The following is a 25,606-nucleotide window of genomic DNA, read 5'->3' as shown; positions in this document are numbered from 1 at the left end:
CCACAGAGAGCTATGGAAAAAGACTGTGCATATCTCCTTTTCCAAAAGTAAAAACTTTTCCCTAGCCCCAGGTGGTTTTTGTTTTTAGCCTACATTGCACAGCACATGCACACCATGCAGAGTAAACCTGGCACTACCACAAAGCTCACCAACATCTACAAGATTTTAGTTCTGCTTTAATGTGAATATGCAACCTACAAACCCACTTCCAGTTCACTCCTAAACAATCTAACGGGGTATAGGTGAGTGTCAGAGACAACTTTAGGTTTGTTAAAATATTTCCCAGTGTTGTGAGGAATCATAAGTAAATTAAATTAAAAAACTGATTCCCCTTTCAATGTGCATAAGCCAAAAACAAATTCTGCAAAAGATCAGCTCAGCAACCTGGGGTGGGCAGACCTAGTCATGAAATCCTTGGTAAAGTCTAGCAAGTTTAAAGACAGCTGTATGTATCCCAATGCTTTAAAGACAGTTTGATCCAACCATTTTGAGCACTACTTGCCACAATTAAGTATGCAGATGATAACCACTATGCATCTTTAAAATATAATGCTTGATTTCAAATGGACAACTTTACCAAAAGTTCCAAAAAATATATTTGTGGCCACACAGTAATTTTACGTCTTTCCTCTACATACAAGGGGACAATCCCACATGGTGCTTTACATCAAAAATTGGCCAGGTTGTTGGCATATTTTCACAAAGCTTAGGTAAGTAACAATGGTATTAAGACGGGCAGATTAAGATTTTCCCTAATGCGTGAAAGTCAGCTTTATTAAGGGTTTCAGTGTATCTTACAGGCAGCAGCTTAACCATTCCAATAAGCAGCAAAAAAATGGCACATTTGAATAACAGTAACTTGGAGCACATCAAGACACCATATATGGCTGCACAAATACTTTTTTACGCCAACTTAAAATTGCATTAAACATATTATTTCTAGCTGTGCTAGATTTAAAACGACTAAAGTCTTATCCCATGCTTCTATATTTGTCTCCCACAGCCAGTTTTAGTAATAGGCATTTCAGTGTTACTGATCCAAGACACAGGACTGTTATTATGGAGATTTTCATAGTTCCCTAAACCTTTGGCTTTTTGCTTCTTTTAAATTTACAGATGTAAATGTGCTGGCTTGGAGAAATGTGAAAAAAGAAGTCAGAAAGCAGAGCGTCCTGTTTAAAGCACACAAATAAAACTTTGTGTTTTCAGTGGATGAGGAATGTTTGCTTAGGAGTTGGAACACATAGCAATAATCTATTATATTAGCAGCTCAGGATACCAAAATAGCAGAATACTCCAAGAGCATAAGACCAATTTTACCAAAGACTAAGGCAACAATATACCAGAAACGATCATAAAATATTAGGCAGCATTCAGGACTTACCTTTGGTGGCTTAAATGGATAATCAGAAGAAAACGTGATATCCAAAAAAAATACTCCTCCCTCATATACAGATCCGGGGGGTCCAAGAATCGTTGACCTCCATTCATATATGTTGTCTCCTTTAGGACCAGCACTGTAAAAAAAAGGAGAAAAATAAAATGAAAATTTTAGTCATTCAGAAAACACATTAATATAGTCAAACATATAAAGCATTCTGGCAGCAAATAATAAAGTAGACCTGTACTTAATAATCTGTTTTATTTATCAAATTACTGATATAAGAGGAGGCTTTGAAATTTCTACCAGGTAGAAAATTATATTTTTGGGGTTATTCTGGCTGATTGTTACATGGCCTGTGCTTAAAAAAAAATTGCTGGGGAGAAGACTGATCCATGATGCCTTACTACCATGCACATCATGACCTGACATTTATAAAGAGACAGCCACAGTGTGGGTAGTGCAGTGTAATAAGTAAAATACAGCTATATTTGGTATTACAAATAAACCTCCGAAGTAGGGAAGAGAAAACTAGAAGCTTCAGTAAAATTTTTTGGTTGGTCTCCATTAGGCATTTCTTTTTCCTGCCACCATGACAATGCTATCACCAGTTCCGGAAGTGATGGGAAATCTCCCGAACAAGACAACTTTACAAACATATACAAATGAGTTGGCATTTGTTGATGTATTGGCAATACTATAGAATCAAAAACTATTTTATTTTTGGTTCCATTTATTAAAGTTTTTCTTCAATATTCACCTTTTGCCATTTTAATATTTTTACATTTTATTTATCATGTCTATGATACTCAGAAAAAAACAAATCCTAGTTTATTTATTAAAAATGCAACTTGCCACAGACAATAAAATACGCAGGTCATACAGATAGATAGCACAGTCTTTCTAAACTATTTGTATGATCATAAACAAAACCCTTCAATGCTAAAAACGTCAAATGATGACATCTAAAGCGTTATTTAATAAAGTACTTGGAAAAAAAGCAACAGAATCATTTTCTTCAATTTGTCTAAAATAACAGCAATGTCTCCGACATCAGATTTCCATTAAATCAAAGTATATCCTATTATTTCATCTAGATGTCGTTTTTACAGTTTATTTCATGTCCAGCTTTACCTGCAGTCAGCCTTTGATGGTGGCATCTTTATGCTTATTGGATTTGAAGATAATTTGATGACATATAGCCTATTTGGATTAATTTTCATATCGGAGTAGTTTCAGAATAATATTGTAAACCGAGTCTGATTTAGCATTTAGCAGCTGAAGAAAATCTCCAGTCAAACAACCTTAAACTAGTCAACATATATTCAACAAAAAGTAATAAATATATTTAAAAAGAACAAGCAAGAATTGTAGGAGCAACTACTGTTGACTTAGGTTTAAAACCACGGGATCCAAGATTGCTATATTTATTAGAATGTTAGTTCTCTGGATAGGAAGAATGCCTAAACACACTATTCCTGCACAGGGCGGTGGAGTCTTAACATCCAGGTACATAATATTTGCTTGCAGTTTCACTGGCTCGCTTTCTTTCTTCCCCTTTTTTCCCCAGTGCTGCTGCCTCTGTCAGACTCTAACATTTAACACTTTTGGTAGTTTTTAATAGTCCTTTCATCCTTCCACATCGTGCAGTTCTGCAGTATGCCAATACCTGAGATTTAGACAGCTTTTCCATACTCCATACTACAGAGCCTGACTAGGGTCTCAACTTTTCTCTATATCAGTTAAATAGGCTCAGTCAAAAAAAAAAAAAAAAAAAAAAAAAAAAAGTGAAAGTTTCAATCATTTGAATAATTAACTTTCTAAAATAAATTAACCAGTCAAGTCCCTAGTCATACCCCAGCACATCATAGACTTCTCTTTTTGAAGTGAATTCTTTCCTAAAACTGTTTTAGCTGGGTGCAACAACCTGCAAATTTTTGCAACAACCCTACTGTTACTACTTTGCTCCCATTTACAGCAGCCAAAACCTACAAGGCTCATTGTAAGTAATGTACCTTGTGTAGCCTTTTATGCTGTACTTTTCATCTGTGATCACCACTCCCCTGCCTACACAGGGATACCCTTTGGATAACATTTCTGCAGTAGTGAGGACTTGGTCTTTTGCCCTAGCTTTCTGTGTCAAAGTGAGGATGACGTCCCATCATGTCCCATGCTTTCCTGCCAGCAGCAGAGGTACACAGAAAGTCATGAGGCTAAGGGACAGCAAAACAAGGCACCAGAGAGAGATTGACTACCAGAATGTTAAGCGCCTGTGTGTAAATGAGCATTTAAGAGTGCCCAAGTGTAAACCTGAACTGGGATCATTATGGGGGCAAACATTTTTTTCACCCACCAAACAAACATTTTTAAGGGGAGAACACTGGAGAGTCTAATTACTGTCTCTCTGCTGGTCCGTCATTTACACCATGTGCCTTCCTACATAAATTTTTACATAGATAAATAGAGGAAGAAAAATATGTGTAATTTGTGATGGAGTTCCCAGTCTGTTAGTGATGCTGACATCACATCCAAGAAGATGATACTCAGTAGCCATTTCAGAACTTTGGATGTCTCCTGTAAGGGGCTTTCACATATGAGCAATACATAAAATACACATATAATGATACAGATTTTTTATTGAAATTAGAAAGTCTGACAACAGGGTTTAAGTAACAACCCGGATAACCTTCAAGTAGAACCGGACTTAGGAGGACTTTGGTCTGTTCTCCTGACACCATGTTCCTTGTCAGAAAGTGAATACAACACAATTTGCTCAAAGTGCCACCCTGTTTATACCAGTTACTATAAAGCCGATTACAAGGAAGAGTCCAAAGATCAGGTCAAATTCAGATATTTATACTAATTGTATCTCAAGTGCATCAAATATTTTTATAACAACATATCTGCATTCTTTTGTTTGATATCTGCTCAGAGTTAGTTTAGAAGATTGTGATAAGCACATTGTAGATTTTCAGCTGTTGCCTGAGGATTCTCTAAATTTTCTTGTGAAGATTCCACTACAGGGCAGCTGATCCAGCATTGGAGAAGTGCATCTGATAGGCACTGTAGGAATGAGAAAACATTCAGTCACAAGAGACACTGGAAGCCAATTTGGTTCTAAAGTATTATTAGAAATGAGTGGGAAGCAAACCCCGCTCCACACCATCCATAGTGGAAAATCTGTTTCAGTGCAAAATTTTAATGATAAATATATTTAAAGTTTACTCTATGGTTATATAATCTTCTTTATTAGAAATTTGGAATATGCAAAGAAACCAAACCTATAAATAAAACAGCCAACAGAAAGACCTTTGCCAAATAGCGGTCAGGGCATTTATTGTTTTTTTTTTTTTTTTTTAGTTTGAAAGAATCTTTAAGTATACTCTAAAAAATAACTTGCCTACTAACATTTTAGGAGAGAAACCAGGCAAAATCATTCCAATTAAGCAGTCAAAGGTTCAGAGATCAAGCAAAGGTTGGCAATGCTAATGTGTGAAGGGTTGCCAAGAATGTCAACCAATATCTGCCATATATCACCTGTCTATTAAATGGTAAATATCAAGCAAGCTTCTGTAAAACAAAGTCAGACAATAGATGCAAAAAGCCTCCTTCCCCAATAAACCATGTGTAAAGATATATGTTTTTTGTGTCTCCAAACACTAGAAAGGGTTTTTAGACAATCGTACCAAATAAAAATACATTCTTCTGATTAAACAAACACTCATCTCCATTTCAGGTATTTACCCGATGTGGGAAGGTGGGATTTTTTTTCTGTAAGGGGGTATGTTGGAATGGTAATGTAAGTTTTAAGCATGAGACAGACACACCGGAACAGTCCAAACAGGTTTGTCCTACACTTGTATACAAGGCAGCAAAAACGTTTTATAAAAGATGGGCTTTGTACAGGTCATAGCTTAAACCAAACAAAACATTTGCATGTCTGAGAACCTAAACAACCTTTGGTCAGCTCCTGGCTCACAGTGTGTGATATAATGGGTTCCACACATACATACAGCTCTCATTTTACCAGAATGGGAAGCTGGGGACAATATCTGCAATCACATCTCTGATCATAAAAATTAGATGCAGAAGGATGAAAGGGACACAATGTGTAACCTCTATGGAAAAAAAGGAAGAAAAAGAAAACAAAAACAAATATTACACAACAGCACAGAAATATTTCTACCAAATGTGAAGTACCTGAGTGCCAAGGATTGCTACAATGTGCTATTTGTGAAATGATTATCTGGCAGTGAACTAAAGAGTCTATCTATTAAAGAGGAACTTCCTACAGCCTTTAATCCATAAAAACCTAATTAGCCTGTTTAGCACAGCAAAGTAATGTGTTGTGTTTGCAGCAGGAAGTGTCAAATTTGTAAGATGATAAAAGCAGGGGACTTTAAATTGTAAATAACTTTTCATTGTCTGTATTGGAAAACACTGACAAATGTGTAAATGCTATGACAAATGGAAAGTGGTTTATCTCCTGCTGAACTGGTACTTTTATTATCTGTTTATGCTACAGAACAAATAAAAAAATGCAACTGAAGGCATAATGTAAAATCCTGTGAATACTGACAATATTCGACAAGTTAAACTATATGATCTGTTCCCAAGCAATAATCTCAACACGTATGGGGCACTGCTGTGTAGACTGCAGTCAGAACGATGGAGATATCATTTTGCTGTAGGAGATCAAGCACCATGCAGGATCAAGGAGAAGCGGATAATACTCTTATACTACCTATGGGGAGATGGGCATTGTACTGCACAAACACAGGGTGCATACCGTTCATCTGCAGTCCCTGGGTTAAGCACCCAAGTTTGTGTGGCTTTAATGGAGCTCCAGAGGACCTGGCACAGTAATAAAGCCCCACAAACAGGAAGGAGATACTGACAGTTTTCTCAAGCCAATTTCCTCTATAAATGGAAGGCTGGGAAGAGAACCAAGCATGGAGAAATGATAAATCATTAGGTTGCCTGCACCATTTGGTTTTAAAATGTTATTGTTTAGTTACACCGTAAATAATATCCCAAGGGTCATTTGAAAACAGCATACAACAAGCTATACTATAAGAACCTGACTGGCCATAAACCACTAACAACCACAAGAAATGTTTCTGAATCTAGAATTTCTGCAAAGATCAGGCCTTCGGGACCTCCCCAGAGGATGTCCGGGAGCTTCTCCAGCAGTCATAAATTCTTATTAACCCAAAAAAAGAAAGAAAAAAAGTCCACCCTATTGGAAAATTTCAGTGTAAGCATAGACTGATACATCATTCCTCTGTAATATCTACATAGACATACACAGGATTATTTATCCAGAAACTTCCTTAGACTATTAGGCTCTATTTAATGTACAGCTCTGCATAATATGTTGGGGCTATTTAAATACTTCATAATAATAATTGGCATTTTCAGCCACATAAAAACCTCCAGAAAAAACTACAGAGGAACAAAAATACTTCCTGTGGAAAAAAATGACTGCTAAAGGGGTTTCATTGCTTGGGTAGATGTAGAAAATTTTAGAAATAGGACCAACTCTGTATACCATGAAAAGCTTATCCATGAAGAAAATGGCTTTGGTCAATAACCAGGCTTTTTGTATGCCATCCTGCACCACAGCACTCTGCAACAGGATTGACAGTGCTCCTATTCAAGTGAATTAACCTGCGTACACACGGCAAATTTTTCTCGCCCGATAATCGGTATCGGCCAATTATCGGGCGAAAATCTGCCGTGTGTACAGTCGGTCGTCGTCCATCGTCCGACGACCGTCCTGGCGGATCCATGGACGATGGACGACGACCGATCCTAATGAAAGGGAAGGGGAGAGCGCGCAGCAGGGTGCCGCTCCGTCGCTCTCCCCCTCCCCTCTCCATAGAGCATGAACGGTGCTGTATGTACATCAGCGTTCATGCATCGTGCAGTCTTTTCTCGTTGGAAAGGATCGTGAAAGATCCTTTCCAACGAGAAAAATTGCAGGTGTGTACGCAGCTTTAGAGCAACTGGGAACTATTTTGCGCACATAGCTGTGGCAGATTGTGGAACGGTTACAGAAGGCAAGCAATTGCTTTTGGTCATGTGGTTACTTTTCCTCTATTGGTCACAACCATAAATACCTGTGGTGCAGTTTTGGCCACTTCCAGCTATGGGCTGGAAGTGGCCAACCGTGGGGTTCTCCATGAAAAAGGCCAGTGAGTGAGCTCAGTGGAAGTCATATCTCCCCTCCCAGTGTGCTAGTAAAAACAGTCCAGCTTTCTCCCCAGCCCATTTTACCCAGGCGCACCAACCTGAACTTTTCATAAGCACTCGACTGTTTTTTGGTGGTTACTTAAGAGTTTGGTCACAATCCAGGGGCTGCCACCCACCTACAACTTCTTCCCAATTGGCTTAAAACAAATTCTGGGTAGCATAGACCAAAAAAAAAATATCTATCTAGCATGTTTTTTAAACAAAGTATCAGAAATGTACCCATTTATTAAAGATATGCACAATAAAGAATATTACTTTGTGTGCTGCATTGATCTATATATGGACAACTTTATGTCCCAATGTCCCACTTTATATTTCACATCTAGACAATGAACAGCAAGTTATTTGAAAGTTTTTTGTAAAAGAATCTCAAATGGCACACAAACCCTCAACACTAATCAATCATTTGTTTCCAGCTGGCAAGTGTCTATCTGACATTGCCCTGGGGTGGAGTTCACCGTACCATTAACATTACATAAACATTCCCTACAGTAACAAAACACAATATTGAGCAGAATCTGTACAAAGAGAAAAATGAAACCTCTATCGTAAATCTCACTTGGAAAATAGTAGCTGACAATTTTTAAATTCAGTACTTATAAATCACTGACGTGGAACCAGTATGGAGAAAGTAAAATAAGGGCTACTTAAATGTATACCTGTTCAGGGTCAGACGTAAAGATAGTGATCAAGTAATTGGTTCCACAAGATAGGCAACTACCCAAGCTATTTGTTTAGCAATATAGCCAATTACCCATTTCAGAAGAAGAGGACCACTATGCTCACACATAGCACAGTAGTCTTCAGTCTGCATCAGGTGAGCTGATTTTTAGGCTGGTACTGCAGCTTAAAGAGATCATATATATATTTAGGGCAGGGTAAAAATCATCATCTTCTACAACCAAAACACAATTGGGATATACAGAGCCTGACATATTCTGCAATAAAAACTTGTCTATCAACTTCCAATTACCAATATACTGACCTACCTCTCTCCCAAAGTAATATCACCAGTGTAAAAAACACAATCCCCCCTCCCTCAGTTCACAGTAGAACACATCCTTATAGCAGCCATTGTGCATAGTTAGGTCGTATCCTGTTAAAAAGGAGCACTCCACATAAAAATGAATTCTGGGCCACAGAAGATGCTTGGAAACATTAGCTCTTGTTTCACATAGCACAATATAAATTTAGTCTTGTCCTAAAGAAAAACTAAACCCAGTCTATACTTGCTTGTTCCCATTCCATCGCAGGTGCCATGTTCTTCTTCTCTTCCTCATTCAGCCATGTCATCACAATACCAGCGCAGGCACACAGGGGTTCATTCACTCCTGGTAACTACACAAGCTATTAATGTGTAGCTCAGAGATTCTGATGGTTTAAAGAGTGATTGGGAAGGTTAGAAGGTTTTAATGCAGAAAGGACATCCTCATCACTTTCTGTAAAAAATCCTGCCCGAATGCAGATCCTATCAATTTCTTTAGTTCCACTTTAAAATGTATGTTCAGGTCTTAGAGTAGGCAAGGGTAAGCAGCTCTGTCAAGTATTTAATGCAGTCATTCCCCTTGTGGATATTCACTCTACAGGTAGTCACCAGGTTAAAGACATCCGACGTAGGGACGACTCCTAGATACGTACATGGCTTCCCTGCTTCCTCGCGTGCAGGACAAAGGCTTGGAGAGGGGCGGTTTACATGACTTGCAGAAGAAATCTTTTGCTGTTCTGCAACATCTTATAACTCAATAATGACCAAGACAAACTCTGCAGTTGTTTCTTGTTGCATATCAAAACACAGCTTGCTCCAGAAGTTAATGAATGTCTAGGCTCCATAAAACTATTTTTTTTTTTTGCAGTTTGTGATTAGCTCACAGTGGGGATTTTATACAGTAAATGACACCATGGTGCCTAAAAATATGTTGAGACAAACAACTGTCCTAATTGCATTTATTAAAATAATGTAACTGTCCTGACTTACATACAAATTCAACTTAAGAACAACTCTATAGTCCCTATCTCGTATGTAACCCGGGGACAACCTGTATTTGCTGACTGTCATCTATGTATGAGATAATCAGAAATCTTACATTGCAAAGCACTGGTTCTACTGACAATTATCTTAATAGGTATTTCCCATGCTTTTGAAAAACATTTATTCTCCCTTCTTCCTTTTGTGTCTACAGTTCTGTCTCCATACAAAACTTAAAGTCATGCGATGGATGTGAGGTGAAACAGAAGACGGAATGCAAACAGAAATTGTGGAGCCTTCTAGAAATTGTGAAGCCTTCTCAGTTACTCGAAAGAGAGAGTTTTACATGCTGGCACATTTTGTCTCTACCTAAAAAAAAAGCCACTGAAAGGGAGGCAGGTATGGCTTTGTTTATGAAATACCAATTACTAGGGACTCTGGATTTTTGCCTAGCATAAAGTTAGAAAAAAGTTTTAAAAAAAAGAAAAAAAACTGTTTTGTTCCCTCTGGAAAATCCTCTTCTCTCCATCCAATGGAGGACACAGCTCTGTTTATGATCTTTTGTCAAAAAATACCAAAAGTTCTTTACCTTCATACTTGTTATAAAACAACAGCTTAAAAAATCTAAAGCCATGGAAGAAGTATTGTAAGGGGCATCTTGGCAATAATGGCCTCCCCACATTTGTCTTCTGAGAGATTACCGATCTAACTAACTAAATATCAGTTCCAAGAAGCCCAATAAATACCGTAATAATGAACAGAAATCTGAGAAGATGGCAATCGTAAAATAAAATGTTTATACGATTCTGATTGGGCATTCATCACCTATTAAACATGTATGCTAAAACAGTAAAACGACCTGCTTGATCTCCGACTTAACTGACTGCATTAGGTTTGCACTGTAAAAAATCTGCGGCCACAGACGTCTATTTGCATTCCATTCCAGAGCACCGCTCAGCTTTAATTAGGCTATATTATGTTTTCTATTATTTGATTTCCCAAATACAGGGAAAGATGCCATATCACAGCGGGACTTTTCGCTTGAAAATAATAAGAGACTCTTGGGGCCTCAATTCACTCAGAAAATGAAATATGAACACTTGTTAAAAGAAAATATTTAGTTCTGGGTTTCAGTAATGTGTTTTACGTTTCACCATTAAAATGTGACTTATTAGATTTAAAAATACTGCAGATAATGCCACTGAGAAAAAGGGATTTCTAATGACCTTGACACAGAGCTTCTAGGAAGTGATTAAGTAACTCATTAAGATGAATGATATACACATTATAGAGATTACGGAGTGTATTACTATGTAAAAATTAGGCTCACATCTCCAATGAAAAATTTACAAACCATTCCAGATAAAATAGTCTTTTTCTTGGTTACTTTGTGGAAACTATGTATTTCTGTTTCACAAAAAAAGAATAATAAAAAAAAATCATAAAGGATTAGTGATGTTAATGCTTCACTGACTACTTGAAGCAATTTCTTGAAAATAAAATATATCAATCATTCCCCTGCTATTCACTAAGAGTTTTATAGCCGTCATATCTAAAACACTCAACGTTAATCCCCATTATTATGACAAAGCTTCTATCTTAAGAAATCCTTTAATTAAAATTAGCTACACAGCTGCTTTCAGTGGTCTGGTTTTTGAAGACATGTATGCTTTATATCAAACCATGGAGATAAAACCTGCTAACTAATAGTGTCATCTTGAAAGACATAGGACTTAACCAGGAGAACATAACCTTTTGTATCCTGTTGGGGGAATGTATAGCTTTACCAAACTAAGCATTAAATCCAGCTGTACTTATTAAGAGCTTAGATTATATTCTTGTATTTTATTTTATTCCAGTGCAACCAAAAACGCTTGGAGAGGTGAAAATCTATTGCATTAAATGAAATCTGTTCACTGCAATACGGAGCATTTCCAAAACTGCAACACAACACCTAACTTGCATAACACCACAACACAAATAATGTATGTGATCTGGGTGAATGGCCTCTAAAAATCAGTAAGAAAAAGATTCCAGGAATGGATGGAATAAAGATGGTCAACGTGGCTGTTGTCATTTTCTCAGTTCTGTACAAAGTGAGCTGCATGCAGAAGTGAATATTAAGCACAAGCATGCTCCAAAAAACTAACTATTGAAATTGTAAGAATAAATGCTTGGATTTGCTGGCCAAAGAGAAGTCAGGACTGGTGAGTCGCTTTTATGAAGATCAGATGAACATTTTCTCAACACCAAATGCTCCCTAAGTATCAGAAGGGAAGATATGTGGATAATATGCCATCTGCTTACAAGAAATTTCCAGTTTAAAAGGGATATGATGGTGATTTTAAGATCATGTAATTTTTAAAAATGTTTCTCACCATCTACAAACTTTGTTTTACAAACATTAAAAAAACGAGAAAGGATTTACAAGAACACTATTGTTTAGTTAAAGCGTACCTAAACTCAACATTTTTGCTTTACATAGAAAACAAAAAAAAAAAAAAACACAACACTTTTTTTTTACTTTAAGTGCAACACCGTTTTTGTTTTGAAAAAAAGGATGCAGCAACGCTGTGGCAATCAAGACCTAATGGGAGCGCAGAGTCTCCTAGGATAACCACGGGGGAAAGAAATGCTAATCTCACGGATGTGCAGTGAGATTGGCCCTCTTTTTTTCCCCCTTCACAGCGGCTACATCAGTGTAATGTAGGAAGAAGAAGGAAGAGAGGACTGAAGATGGCGGCACCCAACGCTTCCTCTAAACCAGGACGAAGAGGAATTCCACGACATTGCGGGACTGGATCGTGGGAAGGACCAGTGCCATAGAGGAATCTGCGGGATTAAATGCAAGTGTAATTTTTTTAGTTTCTCTTTAATAAGAAAGTATTGAAGAAAAGTCGGTCTTGAGCCATCAGAAAAGGGGTAAGCTGCTGCTGATTAGCCATTCACTTGTGAATGTTAAGTTTAGCTTAAGTTAATACACTTACCTCTCCTTGTTTTGGCATCTTCACATTGGGATCATACATGTAGATGTACACGCATACATTATGCAGCGTTCTCCCCAGCCCCTTTTATCAGGGCGCACCACCTGGCACTTTTCAGTAACTACTCTTTTTTTGGGTGGAGACTAAAAAGTTGGGTCACAATACAGGGCTACTGGAGATGTTGGGTAGAAAACAAGAATAAAAAAAAAGGAGACATACCAAGGTGTGGCCAATGGAAAGTTGGAAAAAAATTATAGTGGATAGATCTATAGAGGCTACTGGATTCCTATGGCAACTACAACTGGAAACACGTTGCCCAGCCCACTTTTTGTGGGCTGGGCACCGGCCTATAGCTTCTTCCCACCCAGCTCATATTTCTAGGGAGAAGACGGTTATAGAAAAAAAAAAAAAAAACAGGTACCTTTATTTTATTGCAGTCCCTGTCCCATTGCCTGTCCCTTTTGCAATAAATAACCAGTTGGCTTGCAATTTTTTCATTTTTATTGTATAGTTACGACTTAAGATAACACTAAGAACCAGACACATTTAAAAAAGCTATTTAAAGCTTCATTTGTTGGCTTAAAAGTAGAAAACAAACTGCAGAACCAGTGATCTCCACACCTATTTTAGCTGGGCGCACCACTCGGCACTTTTTGGTAACCACCTGGCTCTTTTTGTGTGGTTACTGAAGAGTTAGGTCACAACACAGGGGCTGCCACCCACCTACAATTTCTTACCACCAAGCTTAAAAAAAAATTCTGGGTTGAGCACTACTTAATATTTATCCATTTAGTCATCGTCATAATAACAAAAATATGTACAAAACAACCCGGTATTCTCTTCTATTTATGTTATTTGTCTCCACAGCTAAACCTTTTGTCACATAAATTTTGCATTAAAAAAAAAACACCAGTAAACCTCTAATCTCTACACATTGGCCAATAAATGTGTTGCAGCTTGAATCTTCCAGTATAAGTGGTCCTAATATCTTGCTGTAATACATTGATGACCATTGATTTTATTTCATCAACTCGCTCATGTCACATAATGAAATGGAATAATACTAATTTAGACCAATAGGGCTGATACATATGACTGGGCACAGAGGGGTAATTATGCTAGGGGTAATTTAGCAAAAATGTACCAGATTAATAAATAATTAAAAAGTCAAATTAGAAAGCCAACATTCTAAATACAAATAGCAATATTGGTGGTGGGGGCACATTTCAAGCAAATCAGAATCCCCCCTCCCCCTTTTCATTTCAGAAAATATTAAATTAGCTCTGTTCACCCAGATATCATAACTGAATATTTGAGGTCAGCTCCTAAACAGTTACTCCCTAAAATAATTAGGGATCTAATTAAGTGGCAAAGTAGCAGATTTGCTGTAAAGCAGGTTCCTTAAAGTGACCAAACTTGTTTTTCTGTACTTCCCCATCACTCAGAGGTGCTTTTGGAGCCCTGAGAATCATGTGGAAGCTTCAGATATGGAGGAGTAGGCCAGGTAGAAAGGGCTGGGGAGTGATGGGGTAATACCAGCATATTTTAAACAGAGCTTAGCTGATCATAAAAGTCCTGGAGCACAGACATTTTAATGGGGATCGATTCGAGTTTCACATCTGAGATCAAACATATGACGATCCTTTACAGCCAGGGACATCAAGGGTTAATATTTTTGCAATACAGTAGTCTGTATCAAAGTGTTACTAAACAAAAGCAAAAGTAAGAAGGAATCTGAGCTATCACTTGCTAAAAATTCTTGCTATGTAAACCCGACTTATATCTAATATAGAAGTCAGTCATATGTCAATTTGAATTCATCTGTATACTAGTGGAAATGATAGCTTAGGAAAGTACATTACAGTTGTACAATCCTCTACATTGATTTTTAACATTCCACAAAGCATACACTAAACACTGTTAGCAACCTGCAGTTCAGCTTCTGAATTTTTCAAAATATTTGCTTACTGTCACAAAATTGTCAAATGACAAACAGAAAACAGGACTTCAATTAAGGGCCTGGAACAGATCCAAGGAGAAAGGCCTTGATGTCACTCTGCTAGACAGTATACAGCGCTATTTTGGCATCCTGCTTGCAACCTGATAATGGAGTGATGTTAATATAAAGCAAACCTGGCATACATAAAGATCGGTTTCACAATCTAATAAACTATAGCCTTTCACATAAGAAAGGCAAAGATTAAAAGCTGTCAAATTCTATTGATGAGCCGCTTATCAACACGCTGCTAAAATGGCAGATTTATTACATGCAGAAGTTTTATCGAGCAGTCAATAAGAGAGCTATGCTTACAGAAGGCGTGTTCTGCCATCACCGTCTGTCTGGGGTTTGACTATGTTTATTGGCTATATACACGCACCATGAAAACCTGGACAATGAGATTTAGAAGGAAAATGTAAGCAAGCAAAGAATAATTACAAAAATAACAATGCAGAAAGAGGCTTTATTAGAGGACAAAAAATTCAATCAAACTGCAATTACAATGCAAGTACTGCTATTGTGAAAAGAAAAATCTTTTACTCTGAGTGTAGAAACAAAATGTGTTCTACCATTAAAGAGGACTCTACAAACATAATTTGTGCAAGGTTCCTTTTATTAAAGTAGGAAAGAACTGAATTACATGCAGTATATACTGATAAAGATTTGGGGAGTCAGAGAGCTCATATGTCCATCCTCCGCATTAGCAGTGATGTCAGTGGCAAAAAGAAATAGGAGTGACCATGTGGGCCCAGAGCAGAGGTCATTAGATTCGGAAGACAGAAGACGAAAGATGTAAGCTTTAAGGGGGACACAAGAGCAGCTGCAGGACACACTAATGATAGAAGACGGGGTCATTTGTTACCCTAGTATTACACTTTGATCGAGCAATTTCTTTCCTAGTAACTAAGGTAAAAGAAAGTACCTCAGTTTATATAGTCGGAACAGTTTATACTAGAGTATATAGTGTAAAGGTAGTCCCCGAGTGAAGGACATCCGACTTACAGGCAACTCCTAGATAAGAACAAGCATTCCCTGCTCGCTAGCGTGCAGGACAGAGGCTTGATGGGGAAGGAGAAGTTTGCATGACTTGCAGAAGAAATCTTTTGCTGTTCTGCAACCTCTTGTAAGTCTTTATTGACCAAGACAAACTCTGCAGTTGTTTCTTTTTGCATTGCTTTGTTTGTGATTAGCTCACACTGAGGATTTTGTACAGTAACTGACACCACACTTCCTAATATTATGTTGAGACAAACATCTGTCCCAATTGCATTTATTAAAATAATGCACTCGTCCTGACTTACACACTAATTCAAGTTAAGAACAAACCTACAGTCCCCATCTTGTATGTAACCTGGGGACTACCTTTATTTATTTATTATGATATTTTTTTTCGTCTACTATTCCATTCACCTGATGTAAAAAAAAAAACCTGGGTGAGAACACAATCTTATATGCAACAAATAATACAATCAATATAAAGTGCAAAAAAAAGTGGAGAGAAAAAAAAATTAATACTGGAGTAATGAATGGTATGCTATACACTCAAAGTACAGCTAAATATGAATTATCCCATGCAAGAAATACACTATAGAAATTTTTTGTTGCAATTGTATTGCAGATCCTATAAATGGAATTAGCACTGTTTACAGGTTGAGTGAATGATGCAACTCCCAAAGGAACTCAGAAGTTTGTCGGAAGCTCAAACCATAAAAACAGTGGGTTATACATGCAATACCTACAAAGATAAGCTGTATACATTTTCAGTTATATAATAAGAAAATCATAAACTAATTAGATTGATGATTTTTGCCAGTTCTGATAGTGAATGGTATGTATAATGGTTCTTTAACATTTTCAGGAAATAAATTCAATTTACAGAAAAACAGCAAGCAAAGACAATATACAAATAAGCCATTATTAGAATCGACTTAAAAACACAGCATTTGAAGTCGTGTGAAGAAATAGGTACATCTAATGGTCATTATTGACACTTTTTTAAAAATATATCCTATTCTAATACCTACAAATAAAGGAGAAAGTCTTGAGCAAAAGGACACGAAAAACACTTGTGTAATTCATTCTAACAATCCTAAAATACCAAATATGCACCACGTTTAAAAGCCAGGTGTTCTATATTAGGTGCCAACAATTCAAGCCTCTTGCAAGCAGTGTGCAGAGGGAACCGGTCTTTTTTTTTTTTTTTTTTTTTTTTAAAGGTGAAATTTATTGTGCCAATATTTAGCTTCCTTGGTTCCTCCTTTTACCCTCAAGCAAATTCCAATTACATTACTGAACAAAGCCTTGTTTACATTGTATTCCCTACTTTACATTCAAGGATATCATCACTAAGTTTCTGCAATGCAGGTAGAATAATGTATAGTGGTAAGGGCCAGGAGGATATAATACATGGCTTCCTGGAAACGAGAAGCTGTGGAAATGCCCATGTGATGCCAAATCTCAAAACATAAAAGAACTGGAGTCCATTAAATAAATGATGAATGAAGGCTAGAAGTCAATAACCCAGGAAAAAAGAAGGCTTAACCCAACCTGAGATATGGACTGTGTGCACTGCAAATGGATTTGAAACGTGCAGTTCTAGAAGAATTCTGCACCATTATATCCATTGCTATATTTTTTTAACTGAATACAATGGCAAATTGTATGTGTTTTTATTCAAGTCTATCACCTTTATATCTTGGCGCTGTTCAAATGAAGATGGAATGTGTGTCCATATTTTTTCTTATGACGGTATACTTGTGTACAAGGGTCTGTAAGTTCTTGCTGTGTCCTCCGGTGACCTGGTTAAGCTAGATATATTATGAAACCTTGCTTCACATTTCCAAGAAAAATATACTATTACACACCTATTTTAGTGACTGCGGTATGTATCAGGGATCATCGGTTTCAAGTAAAATGCACAAACAATGAATTGTCTTAGAAGTCTATTTATAAAGAAGTAAACCTGACATTTACTGAAACAGGAATCAATTACTTCTGTTAAAACACGCAGACAATATGTAATATTGTCTACAGGAGTCTGAATGACAGATTTACTGCTTTATAAAAAGACCCCTAAAATGATTGAAAAGTGTAAGAATGTAAATATTGCCTGAAAACCTCAACTCCACTGCCATTCCATGTTTTAATCTATGAGAAGTTGGAATATGACTTTTCTGAGACCTTAAACTCAACAACTGATTTTAGAGTTACAAATGTCTTCCTATATTGGTTCATTGATTTATTGTTGGCATGTGAGAGATATTATTGGTCAGGGAGGTATGTCTGCTGCTGAACCAAAAGGAAATGAATACAGAAAGTAGCTCTGTGGGATGCATCCATCTATAAAAGGAATAGCACATGCTTAAAGGAAAGTTCAGCTATTGTAAGTGAAGGCATGTTTTTTTTTTTTCTATCCTGCACTCTAAAAATGCCCCCGAACAGCCGACTTATTGCCTCCCCCAGTTTCTGCAACCAAGGTGCATGTCTAATCTCAACAATGAGTGATAATCATAGAAGATTTTCTACAAGAAGCAGTGAACTGCACACCGGGAACCTGAAATGGTGCCCCATAGGAATATGCCATCGCTGCAAAGAGGCCAGAACATTACCAACTTACAGCCGTGCATGTAGAAGAAAAGGCAACCTAAAAATGAAAGCTTTTATATTTTCTGGTTTCAGATATTATTGTTTTCCTTTTATTCCTTAGTATAAATATATTAATCATAATATCAAGCAGGAAAACATAAAAATACTGCACAGATATACATTATTTATTAGGCAAGAATGCACAGCATTCTCCACAGAAATGTTTTAGGCTGGATGGGAAGAAGCTCCCCTCTATTGTGTCCCAACTTTTCAGTAACCGCCTGAAAACATGGGGTAGTTACTGAAAAGTGTCAGGAGGAGTGCCTGGCTAAAAGGGGATAGGGGAACAGAGAATGTGTGAAATGGGCAGTGCGGGACAATTTAAAATGATACTCAGTAATTAGAAGCAAAGTCTAAACCAGTGAAAATGTGGCTCCCGCTATTTACCACAAACCAGCTAAAAAAACAATATCCACATGTAACGTACAATCTGCCATGCTTTTTTTTATAAAAATGAACCCGTCCGACAGCTACAGTACAGCAGTAGTTAGGATCAGGATTTCAGAATTTACAGGCTGGCACTGCAACTGGTTGGCATGGATGAAGTACAAAGGTCTCTGGAGCAACAATTGCCTATGGTGTTTGAATGGAGCTGGGTGTTATAGGACGACACCGCCTTTAAAATGTGTCAGAATAAAAAAAACAATAAAACTTGTTAGCAAGTTGTTTATAGAGTGGATGACATTATCAATTAGATTAATGCTAGTGGAAATAGAATATACAAATAAAATATTAAATATTTTTACATGCAAAGTTTCAATAAAAAAAAAGTAGGACAAGGTTGTGATTCATTATGTGATGTCAAGTGATGTCACACATTCCTAGTGAAATGACAGAATGCTCCCTCGATCGCTTCTAGGCACCAAGAGAGGAACTCCAGGGCAGCACCGAGGCCGAGGTCTCTACCAGAAACATTATCAGCATGTGGCACATGAGTCTCGCCCGTTCTGACTCTATGGAGTGCACGTCTGTAGTGAAGACATTAGACAGTGCCTGCTATAAATAGATCTATGCACTCTGTAAATCAATGTGTAGTATGTCTAAGTATATGTAATTACCAGAAATAAACAACTGCAAGCAGTAAACAAAATCAATCAGTGAACTAATACTAAACAGAAAACAGTGCACAAAATGTACTTTGGATAAGGAAGTTTGGATTTTGCAAAATCTCTAAGCAATCAAATCCAGAAAACACCTCGATATGACTGCCACTTCTTGTCTGACAGGAGATATGTTTCATGTTGCTTACAACAGGCTTAAAGTTCCATTTTCAGGTTTGTACGATCAGGTAGGGCATTATTGCAGATAAGGGACAGGCAATGTCTGCAATAATGTGTCCTATCTGTCAGATTGCTCCCGGTTTTGGGCAGCGCATGTGCCTAGCTTTGATTGCTAGGGAATGCGCTTTGCCAGCCAGCGATGAATGAACTCCTACGCAAGAGTTATGTCACACCAGTATGGGCAATCAAGATGGCTGTAGATCATCTCTGGGAGGAGGATGGAGGCACACGGTGATAAGAAAGCGGATAGGATAGTCACCCGGGATTTAGTTGTATGTTAACCACAATATAGATTGTGAGCTCCTTTGAGGGACACTTAGTGACATACCTATGGACTTTGTAAAGCGTGGCGCATTACGTCGGTGCCATATAAATTCTGTGTATTAATATTAATACATAGCACAACATTCAAGAGTATTGTTTTATCCAAACACACACACAAAAAACAAAACACACTTTACAGGTCTGTGACCTGCAGTATTTGGCTCAAACAAACAAAACAAAAAATAATATAAATAGTTTCAATCATTGACCGTTGTAAAAAAAAATTACCTCTGATGTATCCGACTACTGCTGTCAATTTGACAGCTAAACTCTTGATTGTCATGGACCATGTAACACACATGGAAAGAAAGATGCAAATCTGGAGATGTACTATATGACCTAGAGGCTTAGCTGAAGACATTACACCACTTTAGGTGGTTAAGGATTCCAACAAGGATTTATTGATTTAAAATCTACAGAACAGAAGCAAATACGATCTAAAACACTCTCTGCCAAATTTGTCAGTGCCTTTATTTTACTCTTAACAAAACGGTTGCTTTCAGATTAAAACAGCGTGTTTTAGTGTGCCATTAAAGGACAGCCTCTTTAGAACAGTCCCCACTTCTTAATGTAACAGTTTATTCTGACACTTACTGCCACAGAGATTATCCATGCTCTCTTCAGTCATGTTTTATATTACAGAGCGCTACACACAGCAGGCTGCAGTTTAACAACCGAAGATCCATTAGATCAAAGCCACAAAAATAAAACATTTGGAGAAAATACTGTATTTTATGGGCTATCAAAATACATGCAAAGCGTATTGTTGTAAAGAGAAATATGAGCTATAAACCTCTGGCCAAGAAAATCAACAAGAGATTTATTTTTAGACAAGTACTGTTGGTATAAACATAAAACACAGGTAAAACAGCCAGGAAAGGTGTTTTATTTAATGTTGTACACATGTCAGAAACTAAGAGCAATAATCAGTTCAATATTAAACAAAAATCATTTCCTACATCCCTCATGTTTACACTTTTTTTAAATACTGTAAACTAATGGAATGTTCCAATATCTGTTTTTTCTTGGCAAGCGGTACCCTAAGCTTTAAAGAGAACCAGTGCTGGCTGTATGTAAACTAGAATAATTAGAACATGAAATCTTTATTTATACTTCCACTGTTGGAATTTTTGTACTTTGAGATGCTGGGAATTGATGCCCTAGGCCCATGTCCTGCTTCTGTTTTGCTGTGGAGTTGCTAGAAGGTGGGATTTTGTAGTACTCTTGTCTCATAAAAGGTGGAATGCCATTAAGGTAAGTGGATTGAGCCTATCCTTGATTTTTCTGCTGCTGGAAGCAGACATACCCATGTGGCATGGCCCTAAAGCAGAAAATTGTGTGAAATTTAAAAGAAGTTTACAGATTAGCTGTCAAATGTTACAAGTTAGGAGGCCTCTGAGCTTTGACTACCTTAGAAATAGCAGTTCCTGGATTTCTGCCCCTACAGGATCTTCTAAAACAGAGGTCTCCAACCCCCTCTGGCCAGTGCACCCACCAGCGGGGTCAGGAGAAAGACTGGGGGTGCACCGGCCAGCGACCTCGTCTCCCAGAGACACTGCAGGCTCGGGGTGGCCGGGTTGTGTCTCTGAACAAACATGTGCTCACTGAAAACACACTACAATTTTACATTAAGCAAACAACGGCTGGCTTTCTTTTCAAGTATTGCAAACAATCCAAGAGTTAACATGTGTAATCAGCAGTGTACTCTGAGTGATAACATATTCTCAAACGTCAAGTCTTCATTGGTCTGGATATGTTGAACAATTACAGGCATTTTTTTATTTATAATTCTAAAAAAAACAGTGCTTTATTGTATTTTAATCTGAATAGTTGGCCAATACAAAGCCATCGCTTGACTTTACTTAAACAAAAGTATGCGCCAGTCAACAAGACACGTTTCAATAAGACTTTTCACTTTCATCAGAAATCTAGTGATCAGTTCTATCGCGTGAATGCGTGTGAACGTGTGTGTGCCTAAAGCTACAGTTACAGTAGTTTATACGATTTCCAAAACCCTCTTGCTCAATATACAAATATGGTTCAAACGTGGTACCTGTATTAGCTTCTAAATGTCATATTTTGCAGTAGTTTCATCATGGGACAGATACACAAATACATGTGCTTAGGATAAACATACAAATGACTACAAAGAATACAGTTGTAGAAATACTTATCACAGATATCACTTTTCTGTAGCTATGCCGTTCTGATGAATTGGTGTCAGATGCTGAAGCGTGGCGTTTTCCCGGTGGGGGATAGATAGAGGTGTGGGGATCCTGCAAGCAGATGCTTTTTGACATTTCCCATGCAGGGCAATTCAATCTCCTACAGAGTTACAAAGGCCCAATAGAAGTTTGCAAATATTTGTATAACAAATTATTAAACCTTTTATTAGGTATATCCCACTGGCATCCTCAGTTGAGCAAGAGAAAGAGGGTCTTCCCTGTGGATGGGAGGCAAATATGTAGGGGAATCTCATCACTTAAATATACAGAGGGCCGAAATTAAAAACTTAGACCAAGTCGGGGGCCAAACTTTATTTAAAAAATTGAGGAAGTTTACTACTTCCTCTATAATAACAAAAACAAACCCCTCTACACACACTTTAGAGTTGAAAAGAATAATTTCTATCTATCTATGCAGGCGGTGTGTTTATCATCTCACATCACAAGTTTGTCAGACACTAAATATTACACTATGCAGTCTCTAATGGACTGAATCAAACACAACGCCCCTGGTAGTCAGGCATCATGTGACCATTGCCTAGGCTTTGTGTCACATGATGTCACATGATAATGTCTATGTATTGCATGTATTGAAAATGATGAGGTGGTAACAGGGGCGGGCCAGATGTAGTTCATTTTTGGAATTCTTTGGGGGGCCAAAAACAAAAAGACATTGAGGGCCAGATTTGCCCAGCGGGCCAGACATTGACAACCCTGCACTAAAGTTTTATTCATATATGATCCCCCTTTATATGGGGTCTCATGCATTTAGAAAACTGCTTTATTTAAATATGGAAATAAGTTTAATCTTTTTGGTATCTAGTGTCTGGGTACTTGCAGTTACCTACACCCAAACTCTATTTTTTGACTCTTTAACAACTACATTTAACAGGATACACATTTAACAACTACAGGCAATGTGTAAAATATAATTGTGGTAAGTATTTCTACATTTGTATATTTTTGGTAGTTATCTTTAAGTCTAACCTTTGTTGTGTCTTTATCTCCTGATGAAGCTAGAGAGCAGGAGGAAATGTGTTTCAGTATTTGTATATTTGAAGGTTTGATGTAATCCGCCAAAGACACGGTGTTTTTTAATGTAATTTTTGTAATAATGTTTTTAAGGTGCATAGTGCAAGAAGTACCAAAATGCCAAAAATGTATCCCATTTATTTTTGAGACCCAAGGGGATGGGATGCTTGATTTAAGCTTTCTTAAAGAAGGAGCTGGGTAATATTTCAAATATGTTAAGAATGAGAACTGCTAATATTTTCAGGTCTTTCCAACATGCATGTTTGTTGTTACAGATAAACATTTGGCTTTCAAGTCAACAGCACAGAGGAATTTATTGGCTAATGTTAACAAGTCATAACTTACTTTTTTCATTATTTTTAAAGCTAAACGCCAGCCATCAAGTCAAGTGATTATTTCCAAATCATCAAATGCAGACAGAATCTTAGATACAGTCACTTTAAAGAAAGAGGAGATCCCAAGGTACAAGATGGACAGAATGGTGGCTCAGAGATTAGAACTCTGGCCTTTGCAACGCTAGGTCCCAGGTTCAAATTGTGGCCAGGACACTATCTGCATGGAGTTTGCAGATTCCTCCTCTGGTACTTCAATTTTCTCCCACATTCCAAATAAACCTGCAGATAGGTTGTTTTTGCCCCCAAAATTGACCTGAGACTGTGTTAATGACATATAACTGAGGTAGAGAAATTAGATTGTGAGCCCATCTGAGTGACAGCTAGTGACATGACTATGGACTTGGTAAAGTGCTGCATAAAATGTCAGCGTTATATAAATACTGTGTAATAATAATATTAATTATTGAAGACAGAAGCAGGTATTAGTGTGTTTGTGACCCCTAACCCAGCAACCTGGGAAAGCAAATCAAAACTGTTTTGCAAAGTTCTGCAATAGATTTATCCTGAAAAACTTTTGACATGCATATAAACCTAAGCACATGTAAAAATTATAAGGATTATGTTTTCTGTTGGTGCATTGATAACTTGAAGAAGTAGAAATGTATCAGTCAAGGTATGATCAGGGTCCCAGTCTCAATCTGGCCCACTGTTCCTGCATTCATTGTGGTTTTCTTATTATATTGTACAGTAAGAGTTGCACATATGGAGGATTTTATTATGCTGCTCTATATCATACTATATGATTCAAGGACTAAGCATCTGTCATTTTTATTTTACAACCCCTTTTAATGTAGTAAGAGAATGTTATTCTCCATCCTTTTATCAGACTTCAGCTAAATATTTTCACAGTCTACTTCACAAGGCTGTGCTCAATCAATACATTCATGTCAAAAAGCAAATACGGATCAGGATAAAGAGCTCAAGGTCACTGTTGCATTGTATATACAAAGAATATCTAAGAAATAATATGGAGAACACAATACAATCATACTGTAATCACTTACAGTAAACAAGCTGCAAAACTGGAGCTGTTTAGTATAAATGTATTGGGCAGAAAATGCACAAGCAAAGGTTATCTGCAGTTAATAAAAAAAGCACATCCAGAAATAAAGGCAGAATATAGATCACCTATTCCCCAGCCATGGGCATTGGTATATTTATATAAATGAGCGATACATCAGCCTCTCTAGGTACATATACTTTGAAATAATTCTCTCTCATATCTTCAAAGATCACCACAGATTTAATGTCTATAGCCTGGAAAGCACTGAACTCTGGACTAAAAAAAAAATGTATATGGATCCAGTCCTGTAAAATTTGTTGTAAAATTACTGATGACACTGTACATGTGAATATAACCCGTGCAAAAAGCTGAGCAGCAAAAGGGACCCCAAGTCTACCTTCTGCAGTAATATTTGGGTACAGCACCAGGTATTCTGCATGGAGAGAAAGCAGCATTAACCGGTCAGAAAAAAAGATACTTTATCAGAAAGGAAAAGTGCTGGACTTCAAAAAAAACTTCAATGATATGAAAGAAATGACAAATGAAACCAAGAACCAAGTAAGAATACACACTTCTTGGTTTAAAGTTTACTGTACATTCTAATCTCCTGTAATGTCAATTTAGGAAACTGCACCCTCTTGTTTATATCACTTATATTCTAACAGGTAGCCAAACTGATCAATAAGACAATTTGGGAGGCAGAGAAGTTGTATATAGCTGTATATAAAGGTGTCAGGACAGGACAACGCAATGACTTCCTCAAACCAACTTAGAGAGTAGGACTGACTTTTATGATCACTTGAATAGAGCTCTTTCATCCCAGGATCCCCCTGGGCAAATGAACATATATGCAATGCAAGATTAAATGCTTACTGCAGCAAACCCAAAGTTGGGGATAATATTTTACATTTACGAAGACATCTGGGTAAAAAAAGAGACACCCTCCATAACAACAAATAGAGAAATAGCTGTAAGATTTATTTTTCGATTTGCAGCAGCCTTGAAAGCCATAAGGTAGAATGGGAGTGGAATTTTTCACCATTTGCCCTGATGAATTTTCTGAGTTCTCTGACTTTTTATATGCATTTCATTCATGGCTTCTATGTGGTAAAAAAAA

The 25,606-nt window shown here is 37.3% G+C and overlaps 1 protein-coding gene across 1 annotated transcript in view; it reads right to left on the bottom strand.

The window, feature by feature from the left end:
• UBE2E3 (ubiquitin conjugating enzyme E2 E3) overlaps nucleotides 1–25,606 on the bottom strand; it is a 48,016-nt gene that overhangs the window by 5,343 nt on the left and 17,067 nt on the right. The window contains exon 4 of the mRNA XM_072418409.1: nucleotides 1,385–1,517. Within this exon, the coding sequence (XP_072274510.1) occupies nucleotides 1,385–1,517 (133 nt within the window). The remainder of the gene's footprint in view (nucleotides 1–1,384; nucleotides 1,518–25,606) is intronic.

Source organism: Pyxicephalus adspersus, chromosome 7, assembly GCF_032062135.1.
Source record: "Pyxicephalus adspersus chromosome 7, UCB_Pads_2.0, whole genome shotgun sequence".
In the NCBI taxonomy this organism is placed as follows: Eukaryota; Metazoa; Chordata; class Amphibia; order Anura; family Pyxicephalidae; genus Pyxicephalus; species Pyxicephalus adspersus.
This window is presented reverse-complemented; position numbering and strand designations above follow the sequence as displayed.